At 35.3% G+C, this 15,679-nt stretch overlaps 1 protein-coding gene across 2 annotated transcripts in view; it reads right to left on the bottom strand.

Annotated features, from left to right (window-relative positions):
• Nucleotides 1-15,679, bottom strand: part of TMEM135 (transmembrane protein 135) — a 279,591-nt gene that overhangs the window by 231,096 nt on the left and 32,816 nt on the right. The window contains exons 2-3 of one of the 2 annotated variants that reach the window (XM_027580515.2): nt 12,681-12,808; nt 9,826-9,918 (exon numbers count right to left, since the gene is read on the bottom strand). The exons of the other annotated variant lie outside the window; for it this stretch is intronic. Coding sequence (XP_027436316.1) covers nt 9,826-9,918; nt 12,681-12,808 — 221 coding nt within the window. The remainder of the gene's footprint in view (nt 1-9,825; nt 9,919-12,680; nt 12,809-15,679) is intronic. 2 annotated transcript variants of the gene reach the window in all.

Genomic DNA, 15,679 nt, shown 5'->3' on the forward strand with positions numbered 1-15,679 from the left:
TCCCCCTAAGGTCAGGAATGCAGCAGCAATGTCCACTATCACCACTGCTATTCAACATAGTATTAGAGGTCCTAGCCATAGCAATCAGACAACAAAAAGAAATCAAAGGCATCCAAATCGGCAAAGAAGAAGTCAAACTCTCACTCTCTGCAGATGATATGATACTGTATGTGGAAACCCAAAAGACTCCACCCCAAAACTACTAGAACTCATACAGGAATTCAGTAAAGTGGCAGGATATAAAATCAATGCACAGATATCAGTGGCATTCCTATACACCAACAACAAGACAGAAGGAAGAGAAATTAAGGAGTCGATCCCATTTACAACTGCACCCAAACCCAAAACCAAAAGATACCTAGGAATAAATCTAATCAAAGAGGCAAAGGATCTGTACTCAGAAAACTATAAAATACTCATGAAAGAAACTGAGGAAGACACAAAGAAATGCAAAAACGTTCCATTCTCATGGACTGGAAGAACAAACATTGTGAAGATGTCAATGCTACCTAGAGTGATCTACACATTCAATGCAATCTCTATCAAAATACCATCCACTTTTTTCAAAGAAATGGAACAAATAATCCTAAAATTTGTATGGAACCAGAAGAGACCCCGAATAGCCAGAGGAATCTTGAAAAAGAAAAGCAAAGCTGGCGGCATCACAATTCCGGACTTCCAGCTCTATTACAAAGCTGTCATCATCAAGACAGTATGGTACTGGCACAAAAACAGACACATAGATCAATGGAACAGAATAGAGAGCCCAGAAATGGACCCTCAACTCTATGGTCAACTCATCTTTGACAAAGCAGGAAAGAATGTCCAATGGAAAAAAGACAGTCTCTTCAACAAATGGTGTTAGGAAAATTGGACAGCCACATGCAGAAGAATGAAACTGGACCATTTCCTTACACCACACACAAAAATAGACTCCAAATGGTTGAAAGACCTAAATGTGAGACAGGAGTCCATCAAAATCCTATAAGAGATCACAGGCAGCAACCTCTTTGACCTCAGCCGCAGCAACTTCTTTCTAGACACATCGCCAAAGGCAAGGGAAGCGAGGGCAAAATTGAACTCTTGGGACTTCATCAAGATAAAAAGCTTTTGCACGGCAAAAGAAACAGTCCACAAAACCAAAAGACAACCGACAGAATGGGAGAAGATATCTGCAAATGACATATCAGATAAAGGGCTAGTATCCAAAATCTATAAAGAACTTCTTAAACTCAACACCCAAAGAACAAATGATCCAGTCAAGAAATGGGCAGAAGACGTGAACAGACATTTTTCCAAAGAAGACATCCAATGGCCAGCAGACACATGAAAAAGTGCTCAACATCACTGGGCATCAGGGAAATCCAAATCAAAACCTCAATGAGATACCACCTCACACCAGTGAGAATGGCTAAAATTAAGAAGTCAGAAAACGACAGATGTTGGTGGGGATGCGGAAAAGGAGAACCCTGCTACACTGTTGGTGGGAATGCAAGCTGGTGCAGCCCTCCGGAAAATAGTATGGAGGTTCCTCAAAAAGTTGAAAATAGAGCTACCATACGATCCAGCAATTGCACTACCGGGTATTTACCCCAAAGATACAAATGGAGGGATCCAAAGGGGTACACGCACCCTGATGTTTATAGCAGCAATGTCCACAATAGCCAAACTGTGGAAAGAGCCAAGTTGTCCATCGACAGATGAATGGATAAAGAATAAGCGGTATATATATAAATACACACACACACACACACACACACACACACACACACACACACACACACAATGGAATATTATGCAGTCATCAAAAGGAATGAGATCTTGCCATTTGCAACGACGTGGATGGAACTGGAGGGTGTTATTGCTGACGAAATAAGTCAATCAGAGAAGGACATGTATCATATGACCTCACTGATATGAGGAATTCTTAATCTCAGGAAACAAACTGAGGGCTGCTGGAGTGGTGGGGGGTGGGAGGGATGGGGTGGCTGGGTGATAGACATTGGGGAGGGTATGTGCTATGGCGAGCACTGTGAATTGTGCAAGACTGCTGAATCACAGATCTGTACCTCTGAAAAAAATAATACAATATATGTTAAAAAAAAGAAGAAGATAGCAGGAGGGGAAGAATGAAGGAGGGGAAATTGGAGGGGGAGAAGAACCATGAGAGATGATGGACTCTGAAAAACAAACTGAGGGTTCTAGAGGGGAGGGGGTTGGGGGGATGGGTTAGCCTGGTGATGGGTATTAAAGAGGGCACATTCTACATGGAGCACTGGTTGTTATACGCAAACAATGAATCATGGAACACTACATCAAAAACTAATGATGTAATGTATGGTGATTAACCTAACAATAAAAAATTTAAAAATTTTTGATTAGGTTAAACCACTTCAATTAATATTCAGAACAGATCATAATTTATAACTACCTACAAATTTTCCGTGAATATCTAATGTATGGATAAAACACTAGTGCAATAAGCTCACTTAAAAGAAATGAAAGCAGAATGCTTTAAAACAAGAAGTTCAGTATCAAAAGTAAAAAGAGAACAGGAAATAAAATAGTAACTAAGATCCAAGTTATCACCTCACTTCCAGGAAACCTCTTTGTGCCTTAAAAAGTTATAGCTTTTGATATCAATAGTACAATTTTACTTTGGTATTTAAACACATGTTTATCTTCAAAGAAATGTTTCATTTTTTTAACTAATTATAAAAAAATAAGAACTAGACTAATATATCAAAAGAAAAGAAGTGAGCAGTCAACAACACACACCTATATATAAATTGGTATATGACATATATATAAATTGGTTACAAATCCGTGGAGAAAGAATGGACAATTGAATCCCTGGTGTCAGAGAAAGTGACTATTTGCCAGCAAAAAAAAAAAAAAAAAAAAAAAAATAGTGGGGCACGGGGGCAGGATGGGGGGGTGGGATAAGAGATCCTATGGCAAGCAGTCTCTAATACGGACCGAAACACATTTCCACGTTTTACAAGGGATGGACATATTAACACTAAGAAGCTCTAAAGTTAAAGATATCTATCGTAGTCCTTAGAGCAAGCACTAGAAAAAGAAAAACAAAAAAATACTAGAAAATGGACTGAAAAAAAAATGTCTTCTTCCAGTTTCCAGTTTCTGTTCAAGGAGCTCAGAAGTCATCACCGAGTCTTAACATCAAGTAAAAAGCTGTGGAAGCTAGAAACACAACTCTTCTTAGATCCATAAGAGAAGCAAGGTCACCCTGCAAACTACTGCCTCCAAAACTGAAGAGACGATAAATAGATACAGAGAATCACAGTTTACCAGAGCAGAAACCAGCTGAAACCTCAAAGAGAATAAGAGCCAGGATAGGAAAACCTAAACTGAAAAATAGTAGGAGGCTCCGTGGGAGCCTTGTGAGTTTTACCTCTGGGAGCTTAACTAAGGTCCCACAGTAAATAACAGGGGGAAAGCCCCTTGCACTTCCAAGTAGCGGGAGAAAAAAAGGAACCATTTTTTTCTGACATAAGCCACAGCACTCAGTTCTTAACAAGGCCTGCCTTTGGTAGAAGCTAGTTAACAGAGCCTGATCTACTAGGGTATGATGAGAGCCCAACTGACGTGGGGAAGGGAAATACCCAACTCCGGCCAGCCTTAGAATTCCACATGGAAGAAAGCGAAATATCCAACTCCAGCACACTCTAACTATCCTGGCCCCACCTAAGAGGGAAAGAAAAACTGAGAAATACTTGTGAAGTTCACAGTCTAGAGACAGAGGCTCACTGAAAGACTGAGGCCTAACCACAATACTATAGAACAGTTTCCTGCCCTCCCCCACCCCCACACTTCACCCCCACATTACTAAAGGCTAGTTCAGCAATTCCTTTCACCTGGTGCATCATGTCCGGCTATCAAGAAAAGAATTACAAGGCACACCAAAATGCAAAAAACACAATCTGAAGAGACTGAGCAAGCATCATAATCAGCACAGCAGAGATGTTGGAATTATCAGACCAGGAATTTAAAATTAAAACAATGATTAATATGCTAAGGACCCTAATGGATAAAGTAGATAGCATGAAGGAACAGATGAGCAAGGTAAGCAGAGAGATGAAAATCCTAAGAACCACAAAGAAAAGGAACTACAGCAGAAATGAAGAATGCCTTTGACGTAATCACTAGTAGACTGGACACAACTGAGGAAAGAATCTCTGAGCTAGAGGATCTATCACAAGAATCCTTGAAAACTGCAAACAAAAAGACCAGACACTGGGGGAAAAAAAACCAATACAGAATATCCAACACCTGTGCAACAACTGCAAAAGGTATAATAACATCTACATAACAGGAATAGATGAAGGAGCAGAAAGAATGAAACAGAAGAAATATTCAAAGCAATCACGACTGAGAACTTTCCTAAATCAATGTCAGACACCAAACCACAAATCAAGAAAGCTCAGAAAACACCAAGCAGGATAAATGCCAAAAACAAAAACAAAAAGCGACACCTAGGAATATCTTACTAAAACTACAAAAAAATCAAACATAAAGAAAAACCCTGAAAGAAGCCAGAGGATAAAAAACACCTTACCTACAGAGGAACAAAGGTAATTGCATCCAACTTCTCCTGAGAAACCATGCAAACAAGAGAGTGGAGTGAAATATTTAGTGTTGAGAGGGCAAAAAAAAGAAAACACAAAAAACACCAACCTAGAATTCCATACCCTAAGAAACTATCCTTCAAAAGTGAAGGACAGGGGCACCTGGGTGGCTCAGTTGGTTAAGCGACTGCCTTCGGCTCAGGTCATGGTCCTGGAGTCCCGGGATCGAGTACTACATCGGGCTCCCTGCTCAGCAGGGAGTCTGCTTCTCCCTCTGACCCTCTTCCCTCTGATGCTCTCTATCTCTCATTCTCTCTCTCTCAAATAAATAAATAAAATCTTTAAAGAAAAAAAAAGTGAAGGACAAAGATTTCACCGGATAAAAACTGAGAATACTTGTTGCCAGCGGACCTGCTCTGCAAGAAATGTTAAATGTTCTCTAAAGAGAAAGAAAACAATACAGATCAGAAACTCGCCTACATAAACAAAGGTGGAACATTAAAGAAAAAATAAGTGAAGGTAAAATAAAAAATTTTTTCTTATTCTTACTTGCTCTAACAGACAACAGTTCATTCAAAATAATAATGTAACAATGTAATAAAAGCAACAATGTAATTGTGTGTGCTTATGTGTATATATATATATATACATATATGGTGTGTGTGTGTGTGTGATGCATGCTTATATATAAGTGAATGACAGCAATGATATAAGGAACAGGAAGAAGGAATTAGGAAGATAATTGTTACGGTAAGGTACACTCACTACCTATGAAGGGGTATAGTGTTATTTGAAAGCAGACTAGGATTAGTTGTAAATGTATATTATAAAACTAGGGCAACCACTAAAAAGTTAAAGAAAAAAAAGTATAACTGATATAATAAGAAAGGAGAGAAAATGGAACCACATAAAATATTCAGTTAAAACCACAAAAAGCAGAAGAGTAGAAGATAGAAAACGAAAACAAAGAACAAAGAGAAAACAGTAATGAATGTAGTAAATATTAATCCAAGTATATCAATAACTTTGAATGTCAATAGTCTAACTATGCCAATTAAAACACAGAGATTGTCAGAGTTGATCAAAAACATGACCCAATTATATGTTGTCTACAAGAAATCACTATAAAGACACCTGCAGATTAAAATAAAAAAGCACATGAAGAAATGCTCTACAACATATACCATCAAGGAAATATAAATTAAAACAATGAGATCCTACCACATACCTCTTAGAATGGCCAGAATACAGAACACTGACAACATTTAAATGCTGGTGAGGATGTGGAGCCACAGGAATTCTCATTCATCGCTGGAGGGTATGCAAACTGGTACAGCCACTTTGGGTAACTGTTTGGCGATGTCTTATAAAATTAAACATACTCTTAATATATGATACAGCAATCATACCCCTTGGTAATTACCCAAAGGGGCTGAAAACTATCTACACAAAAACCCATGCATGGATATTTATAGCAGTTTTACTCGTAACTGTCAAAACTTGGAAATAACAAGCTGTCCTTCAGTAGGGTAGAAGACAGCTCGTGGTGCATCCAGACAGTGGAATATTATTCAGCACTAAAAAGAAATAACCTATCAAGCCATGTACAGGCATGGACAAAACTTAAAGGCATATAACTAAGTAAAAAAAAGCCAATCTGAAAAGCTTACATACTGTATGATTTTAACTATATGACAGTCTGAAAAAGGTAAAACTGTAAGAGTAAAAGGGTGACTAGTTACCAGGGGCTAGGGGGAGGGTGGAATGAATAGCCAAGCACAGAGGATTCGCAGGACAGTGAAATTACTCTGCGTGATACTGTAATGATCAAGACATGTCAATGTAAAAATTGGTGACTATGAATAAGGGCCATAGTCTAGCTGACAATAATGTCAATTGCTTGGTTTTATATTATACTACAGTTAAGTAAGATGCTATCATTGGAGGGAAACTGGGTTAAGGTTTCAAGTGTCTCTGTACTATTTGTGCAATTTTCCATGACTCTATAATCATGTCAAAGTTAACAGCAAAAAAAAAAATATAATAAAACAGACCACATAGTGACAATCATAATAAAAATAACATAAAATCATATGGCAGAACCAAACCAAATATATCCGTTGTATATATAAATGTATATGGACTGAACTTGTATATCAAAATAAAATGATTTTTTCAGATTGGCTCTCCAAATATAACCCAAGTTTATGTGGCATGTAAGATAGACCCATCAAGTGTTTCAGGAAGATAAAGACATACTAGGCAAATGCAAACAAGAAGAAAGAAAGATAACTAAAAATTTGGAACTCAAGCCAAAATACATTAAATGAAATAAAGAACATACTTTTTAATGCTAGAAATTGCACCTCAAATTAAAGATACAACCTAAAATCATATCCAATAGCATAGATCTTATGGCTATCTGCCAACCTCTGAACTCCCAATAAAAGACAATGCACTTTTTTTTCAAATGTTCAAAAAAAGTCACAAAATTGAGCATAAATTCAGCCACAAGGAAAACCTTATTGTTTTATACAGAGAAAATACCAGGAACAACATTCTCAGATAATGCAATAAAACTGGAAATTAATAACAAAAGGGCCTTCCATCTTCTTAAGCTCTCTACTAAATAATTCTTATATTACAAGAGAAATACAAACTAAAATTGCAGAATTTCTAGAAAATGATGATAATGAAAGTACTACATATCAGAACCTATGGGCTATAAATAAAGCACTTATCAAAAGAAAATTCTGCCTTAAATACTTATATCAATAAAACTTAATGAAAAGAAATAAGCAACAAATGAAAAGGTTTCTAAAAGAAAAGCAAGTTAATCAAAAGAAAGTAGAAGGAAGGGGGAAAAAATAAAAACAAGAATTAAGAAACCAAAAAAGAGAAGTAATAAATAAGATGATTTGTTGGGAAAAAAAATCAACAAAATTACTAGCTAACTTAATAAAAAGGGAAATGGCACAATCACACAAAATAAGTAACAAATTGAAAAATAACCATTGAAAACAAAATTCAATCAAATCATAAGACTACTCGGTACAACTCCATGTAAATATAACAATCTTTATAAAATAAATACTTTCTGGGAAATAGAACTTTCTAGCTATTAGAGAAGTTACTGAACATCCTTATTAAGTGAGCTCAAAGTTTAAATAGATCAATTCCATAGAGGAAACTGATAACTTTTCCTAAGAACTACCACCCCCAGAAGAGTCACCATGCCCAGGTTTTACAGAGAAATGGGCCAAATACTCAAAGGCCTGAAAATTCATGGCTATGAATACGTAAATTAAGCGAACCAATCAAACAACTCCCATGAGGAAAAAATTCAGACAAAACCAGAAAAGTTTTACACACAAGACAACTGGCCTGATCACATCAATAAATCAATGTCATGTGGGGAAAGTGGGAAGACTAAGCTAGATTAAAAGAAAATAAGGAAATATAACACTATACTAGAGTGTGGTTCAAAAAAAAAAACAGCAATAAAAGCATTTTAGGACACTATGGACTAGATGGTATTAGGGAATGACTTTTAATTTTCTTACATGTGATAAAAGTATTGTAATCACACAGAAAAAAATATCCTTATTTTAAAATATGTATGCTGAAGTATTTAGAAGTGTCATGATGTTTACAATGGTTCACACACCACACACATAACCACACATACATATAATCACTTACAAATAAGTAAAAACAGCAAAATGTTAACAACTGTTGACTCTAGGTGGTTACACATGTGTTCAATTTCAACATTTTCTGTTGAAAAGTAGGTAAATAACTTCAAAATGCTCTTATTACTCAAGGGCTAAAAATAAATCAGAGCAAACTTGGTTTAAACATCTTTAAAGTTTCACGTATGAGTTACATATTTTAAAATCATATTTCTAAAACAAGTGTTCACATTTTCAAATGAATCAGGAAGTTAACAATCAGAAGAATAACTTTCTCATTCCTTATGGGCAAAAACCAATAATAACAGTTAACACGTAACATTTACTATGTGTCAGGCACTGCTCTAAGCACTTTTACATACATTAATTCCTTTAACTGTTTGGACAGCCATGTGACTAGATTATCACTGTCTCCGTTTTCAGGTAAGGAATAAGCCATAACACAGTTAAGTGACAGAGTCAGCTGCCCCCAGAAAATACAGCTCCAGAATCCACATTCCTAATACACAATACTACTCTATATGGTACTATCAGGTGGGATAACCTATGTTTCTAGCAGTACTGACTTGATGATGCTGGAGTAATAATATCCCTTGATTTTAGTAATATTAATAATTAATAATCCATAATCCAATATTAATAATCCAATCATATTATGATACAAGCAAAGAACCAAAAGTTTAGACACCAAAAATTTAGACACCATTACATTACTTAAACAAGAGGCATTAAAAGTGACTTCAGGTGGTTTAAGTAAATATTTGGTTATCTGATAAAATCTATCTATACTCTTACTATGGGATCAGTGATTATAATGAATATCTTCATAAGCTGGATGATGACCCAATCTCGGTTAATACATGACCCCTTGATTAAAACATGACCCCATCTTGACTCTCTCGGATAAAGATGGAACCAAAGCAGTTCCCAGTGATGAAAATAATTATTTACAAGATGGTAAAATTCTTTTAGGCAAAAGCTTTACCTTCAACTATTTACCTGACTGAATAATTTACATAACAGTTTATAGCATTTTATAGAAATCTTATTATGTCACGTGAAACATTTTCTGGTTTATATAAACGAAAATTTTTTTTAAATGAGAAGATACCTTAAAAATAATAATTGATTTAACAGAGGTCACTCAATGAGCTTGAAGCAAATTACAGATGTAGATGACAAGAGAAAACTACCATTAATTTTCTTAGGTGGGATAGTGGTATTGTGGTTATGGAAAAGATCTTTAATTAGATTTGTGCATGACATGTCTTAGGCACATTCAAGAACTCTCTAATATTTTAGTAAACAAAGGCCAAATGGTATTATTCTATAAAGTCAACCTTTATATTTTTACAGGCTTAATAAACATAGATAATAATATTAAGACAAAATTAAATTTTCCATCAAATATTTGCAAGTCTAAAAACATATGTGAAAATATTTTTCATCCCTGGACTACAATAAATAGTAAGTTAAAAAAAACTTACTTGGGATGGAGGACAGTAAATCAGTTCTATTAAATATGTAGATATATAAAACTTTACCTGCTTTTCCTTTCAATTAGAATGGCCACATAAGAGGCTGGCAAAGCGGCACCAAAGCCAGGACTCCAAGAGTAGAATTTTCCAAGTATCTTCCTGAAATTCAAATTTGGAATGTTTGTATGAAATTTCTATTTGGTTATTTCAGTTATTACGAATAGAAATTCCCCCTTCTCAGTCCACCCTCTACCTAATGTCCCACAGTACCTCAAATTCAACATGTCCATAACCAAAGTCATTAGCTCTCTTCTCTATCCCCATGAATTTACTTTCTCTCCTCTATTTTCCTAGGTGAATGGGATCAACACCTACCTACCCACTCATGTGTGACACTGAGACATCCTTAGCTTCTCCTTTTCCTTTTCCCCACACATTAAATCGTTCCCTTAAATTTTTCCATACACAACTTCTCTCTCAAATTCCTCTCCAACCTGCCACCCCTGCCTCAGTTAAGTCCCTCACCATCTCCTATTCTAGTTATAACAGCAAACTAATAGGTATCTCTCCTTCCAATAATTTAGTCAGTCATATTCATTCACACATTCCCTGGATCCAATGTTACTCACTATGCAAATCCTCTATGTTCTTCAGTTGCCTTATCTATCAAATGGGAACAATAACAGTACCTATCTCATAACGTTATGAGAACTACATGAGGTATTTCCTAGCACCATGCATGGCACATAGAAAGTGTGAGGAAAATGTTAGCTGTTATGATTACTATTACTACTATTATTATTACTACTACTATTTTTTAACACATGTTAAATATTCAACAAATGTCTTCCCTTCTTTGCTTCTACAACCCTTGATAACTTTTCCTTACAGTACTTACGTATTTTATATTTTTTAGTTTTGTGTGTGTGTATATATTATTTTTCACTTACTAGAATATGTCCCTTGAAAATAAGAACCTACAAAGTGTCTCACACATTATAAATGGCCATTAGCTGATTGGGTTTTTAAAGAGACAGAAAAGGGGTGACTGGGTGGCTCAGTCGGTTAAGCATCTGCCTTCAGCTCAGGTCATGATCCCAGAGTTCTGGGATCAAGCCCCCCATCAGGCTCCCTGCTCTATGGGGTGTCTGCTTCTCCTTCTCCCTCTCCCTCTGCAGCTCCCCCTGCTTATGCTCTCTCACCCTCTCTCTCTCTCTCAAATAACTACATAAAAATCTTAAAAAAAAAAAAAGACCAAAAAAGATATTTGGAAACATTAGAAAGATTATTTTTTTCCTTTCAAAGATTACATGTTCCTAAGAAAGGGAGAAGCAGCACACAGAATTTGCAAAAAGTGATCTGAACAAAGTTGGCCGACTGCTAAATAACACATTATAGGAAAAATATATGTATATACACATAAAGATTAAGAATCACTGATGAAATGGTATTTTTTTTCCTTCTAACTGAAGCTTAGCTTTAGAAGAATTAGAAAACCAACAGAGCATATATAACGTGGGTATTTCTAAAATGAACATCAGAAAACCCTCGGCCTGAGAAAACTGGAAGTGATTTTCCCTCCAACATAAAATCTATAAAGGCCTTAAGAAGTTACTGAATGTAAAAATTAAACAAAAAGGGGCGCCTGGATGGCTCAGTTCGTTAAGCAACTGCCTTCGGCTCAGGTCATGATCCTGGAGTCCCAGGATCGAGTCCCGCATCGGGCTCCCTGCTCAGCGGGGAGCCTGCCTCTCCCTCAGACTCTCCCCCCCTCATGTGCTCTCTCTCTCATTCTCTCTCTCAAATAAATAAATAAAATCTTTAAAAAAAATTAAACAAAAATAACTCAAGGAGTCAGTTATAGGAGGAACACAGATGTTATTATAAGGATTGTTAACTACAAACCCCATAAGTGTTTTGCATTTCCACAAGTTAACCAAACAGGTTCTCAGAACATAAATAAATATGCCACAATAGCAATTTATGATTATTGCAGTATTTTAAGACCTAATTATCTTATAACTTTATTTTTAGTGTGTGAGCAAGTATTAGAAACTTTCCAGAGAACATATGATAGAGTTTCTTACACACGTTTTCAAGTCAAGTTTAAAGGCATGATTTTCAATAGTATAAACCTTATCAATTATTTTCTACATAATTTAAAAGTTTATAAATATTAATGTATTGAGGGAAAAAACTGTAAAAGACATATGAAAATTATCTTTTTAACTGTAGTTAATGTATACCTACAGAACTACTCTGAGCAACACTAATGTGAGAAAAATATAAATTTAGTATTTTAGTTTGACCATTTCAACAAAAACACTAGTTTGGATTTTCAACAATCACTATGGAAAAAGTTAAGTAAATATATAATAAACATGTTAGGTATATCATAGAACTAAAAACTGAACTCCAACTGTATCTAAATCATAGGAAGCATGTGACACAGGTAATCGAAAGACCTAATCAGGACCAAAAGTTTCATCAATAGGATATGCCAGAAGTTAATTTACTGTTTTACATATAAACACGAGCATTTTTTGGTCCTTCTGAAGTCTATTCACTGCATGTGGACCTCACCTATATCATGATGGGTGCTTTGAATTCCTGATCCATGAAATTGAAAAGCTAAGAAAGCATTATCAACAACTTGGTAAATATAGTAGGCCTCAGAAAATGCACGATATACCAAAACACTTTTGGTATATAATCACTGCAATAATTTAAAGTTTATATTACATCTTTAGGCCAAGAGGCCCACAACTCCTCGTTTAACAAGCTTTGAGATAAATAAATGTCTTTGATGGAGAAAAAAATACACAAGCAGTGACCTGCACAACATTTATAAAAACATCCGTTTGTTTCAGTTTCAACAAAGGAATCTGCATTAATCTCCAGTGGTGATTATGAGTACCAACCTTAAAATGCAAAAGAAAGCCATATACAAGGCCCCATTAGCAGTCAGAAATGAAGCAGATTGTAGGATCTCAGGGAGTAGTTTATGTAAATAATAGTCTAATTTTCGTTTCCGGAGAATTGCTGCAATCTGGAAAGAGAAAGGCTTTTTTGTTTAATTCAACCAATTTTTCCCACTTAAATTAGCTCTTAGGTAAAAGGTACTGAATAATAGCATATATTTTTTAAAAATAAAGTAAAAACTGGTATTTTACTGGTTCCTCTATAAAAATACAATTTCTGGGATAGAAAAGAAGACACTTAAATTTACTGAAGATATAATGGGTAAATTATACACCAAGAAATTACAACATGGATCATAAAGAATAACTTCCAAATGGTAAATATTTGTAATACCTTGAAAACAGTTTTAAACTGAATAATGGAATACATTTTTAAATGGAAAAAAAAAACCACAATTCAAATAGAAATTGAATGCCAAAACAAAAATATTTTACAGATATTATCAGCCTGGATATTAGAAAAACTCGGGTGACAGAAACCAAAGAAATTCATTCAGCTATTCAAACGTGACTACTGTGTGACAAAAACCATGATATGAATACAAAAAGTAAAAAATAAAATTAAAATTTCTGGCCCACTGGAGTCCATTAAAAAAAAAAAAGGCCTGAAAAACAAAGATTGAGAATCTAGTCTATTATGGGTTGGTACCACCATGTTACCAGAACACGGAAACAGGAACAAGTTCCTATGCAGGGGATGTATACAGAATCCTGTACAGAAGTTTGTCACAAAAATATTTCATAAAGATAGCACCCGATGAGCCTTCATGACTTATCTTTTAAATTTAGATTGAAAACATATTTGTTTTTAGTGTTTTTTGTATGTGAACTCTGAATTTAAAAGAAAGGTTTTAAAACTAAAACAAAAAAAGCTCTGAAATAAGTTAACAATGATATTTAAAAATCAACACCTAAGTCTTTAAGTATTTATTGAGTACACTATTAATATTATAGGATATAAACAGAATATGAATTATAACATGTATGATAAGATATGGATAAAGATATTCAAGAATGATTAAGTGTTAACAATATAATACAAAGTACGTTGGAAGTTTATCAAAGAGTTAATTTAATATAGGTGTAGGCAGCAGTTTCATTGCAAAAGGGATATGAGCTATTTTTGGAAAAACAGAATTTTCACAGGCCACAGGGAAAAATATTTTTCCATCATGATAAAACAATGTATCAAAGGAACAAAAGTTAAAACCACATAAGTAGGGAATAAGGTAGGAGGTGTAAGAAAGGACAGGACTGACTTGAAAGAAGACTAGAAAACTCTCTATTCACTCCCACATATCAATTTTCCTAAGGTCCATCAACAAATCCAATGGCCTCATCTCAGTTCTTTTCTTACTCGACCCCTCTCAAACCTCTGAAACTGACCATCTCCTACTTCATTCAATTAAACAAATTGTTATTAAGAATTATGCCATACACAGGAAAACAAATGAATATCTAATCTCTGCCATCAAGGAACATAAAATCTTGATAGGGAAACAGACACATAAACAAGAAACTCTAATATGGTGTAATGCGAGACCAGAGAAAAAAGAAACTGCTATAGAAATACATATTAGGGAATGACTAAAAGGAGATGGGACTGGGCAGGTGATGATGTCTGAAAGATATCACTGAATTTTCTAAGACAAATCTTGACAAATAGGTGGAATTTTGACCAGAGAGGTTTCTATAGTTTCCGTGACAATGCATTCTTTTCCTTTTCCCATTATATCTCTAAATCCTTTTCCTTCGTTAGCATTTCTTCCTCAGATTGCTACTCATTCCAATGTGCTCTCTCCCATGGCATCATCTACCATCTCAAAGTAGGAATTATAATTCCAACCTCATCCCTAAATTCTTAATCCATCCTTCTAATATCTACTGGACGTATCAAGAAATATGTACCACAGGTATTTAAAAAATCAGCATGTCCAAAGTAGAACTCATTATATTTCTCCAAAATGCTTTTACTTATGAGTTTCCCACCTTATTACATCCACCCAATTACTCAGGAACAAAACACTGGTGTCATTTTCAATCACTCCCTGATCCTCAACCATCTCATCAGTTCTTTTTTTTCTTTTTAAAGACTTTTTAAGTTAATCTCCACACCCAACATGGGGCTCAAACCTACAGTCCTGTGATCGAGTCACAAACTGCACCAACTAAGCCAGCTAGGCATCCCAACCATACCATCAGTTCTAATGGTCTCCTAGTATCTTCAGGTTTTGGAATGTAATGTCTCTTTCATTTTAGACTTAATAGTGGGCAGAATCTGCTACTCTGTTATATATTCAAGTAGATACCAAAAAAGAAAACTACCCCCCACCAAAAAACAAGTCCCACTGTTCCTAGAAAGGAAGAAACAAAATTATCCCTGTTTGCAAATAACCTGATTGTCTAACAAAGAAAAACAGAAAATCCCAAACAATATACAAAATAAAAACAAACCAACAAAACCCAACCTCCTAGAATTAATAAGGCAGTTCAGCAAGGGCACAGGACACAGATAAACATACAAAAATCATTTGTAGGGGGTGCATGGATGGCTCAGTCAGTTAGGCGTCTGCCTTCAGTTTAGGTGATGACCTCCAGGTCCTGAGATTAAGCCCCACATTGGGCTTCCTGCTCAGTGGGGAGTCCGCTTCTCTCTCTCTCTCCCTCTGCCCCTCCCCACTGCTTGTTCCCTCTCTCTCGCAAATAAATTCTTTTTTTTAAAAAAAAATCATTTGTATTTCTATACAAGAACAATCACCATATGGATACCAAAATTAAAAATACAGTAGCATTTATAAATCATCAAAAAAATAAAACACTTAGAGAAAAATCTACCTGTATAGGATTTGTATGCTGAAAACTACATGCTGATGAAAGAGAGCAAAGACAGAGTAAATAAATGTTTTGGACTACAAGACTCAGCATGTCAATTCTCCCCA

The sequence above is a fragment of the Zalophus californianus genome, chromosome 11 (assembly GCF_009762305.2).
Source record: "Zalophus californianus isolate mZalCal1 chromosome 11, mZalCal1.pri.v2, whole genome shotgun sequence".
NCBI lineage: Eukaryota > Metazoa > Chordata > Mammalia > Carnivora > Otariidae > Zalophus > Zalophus californianus.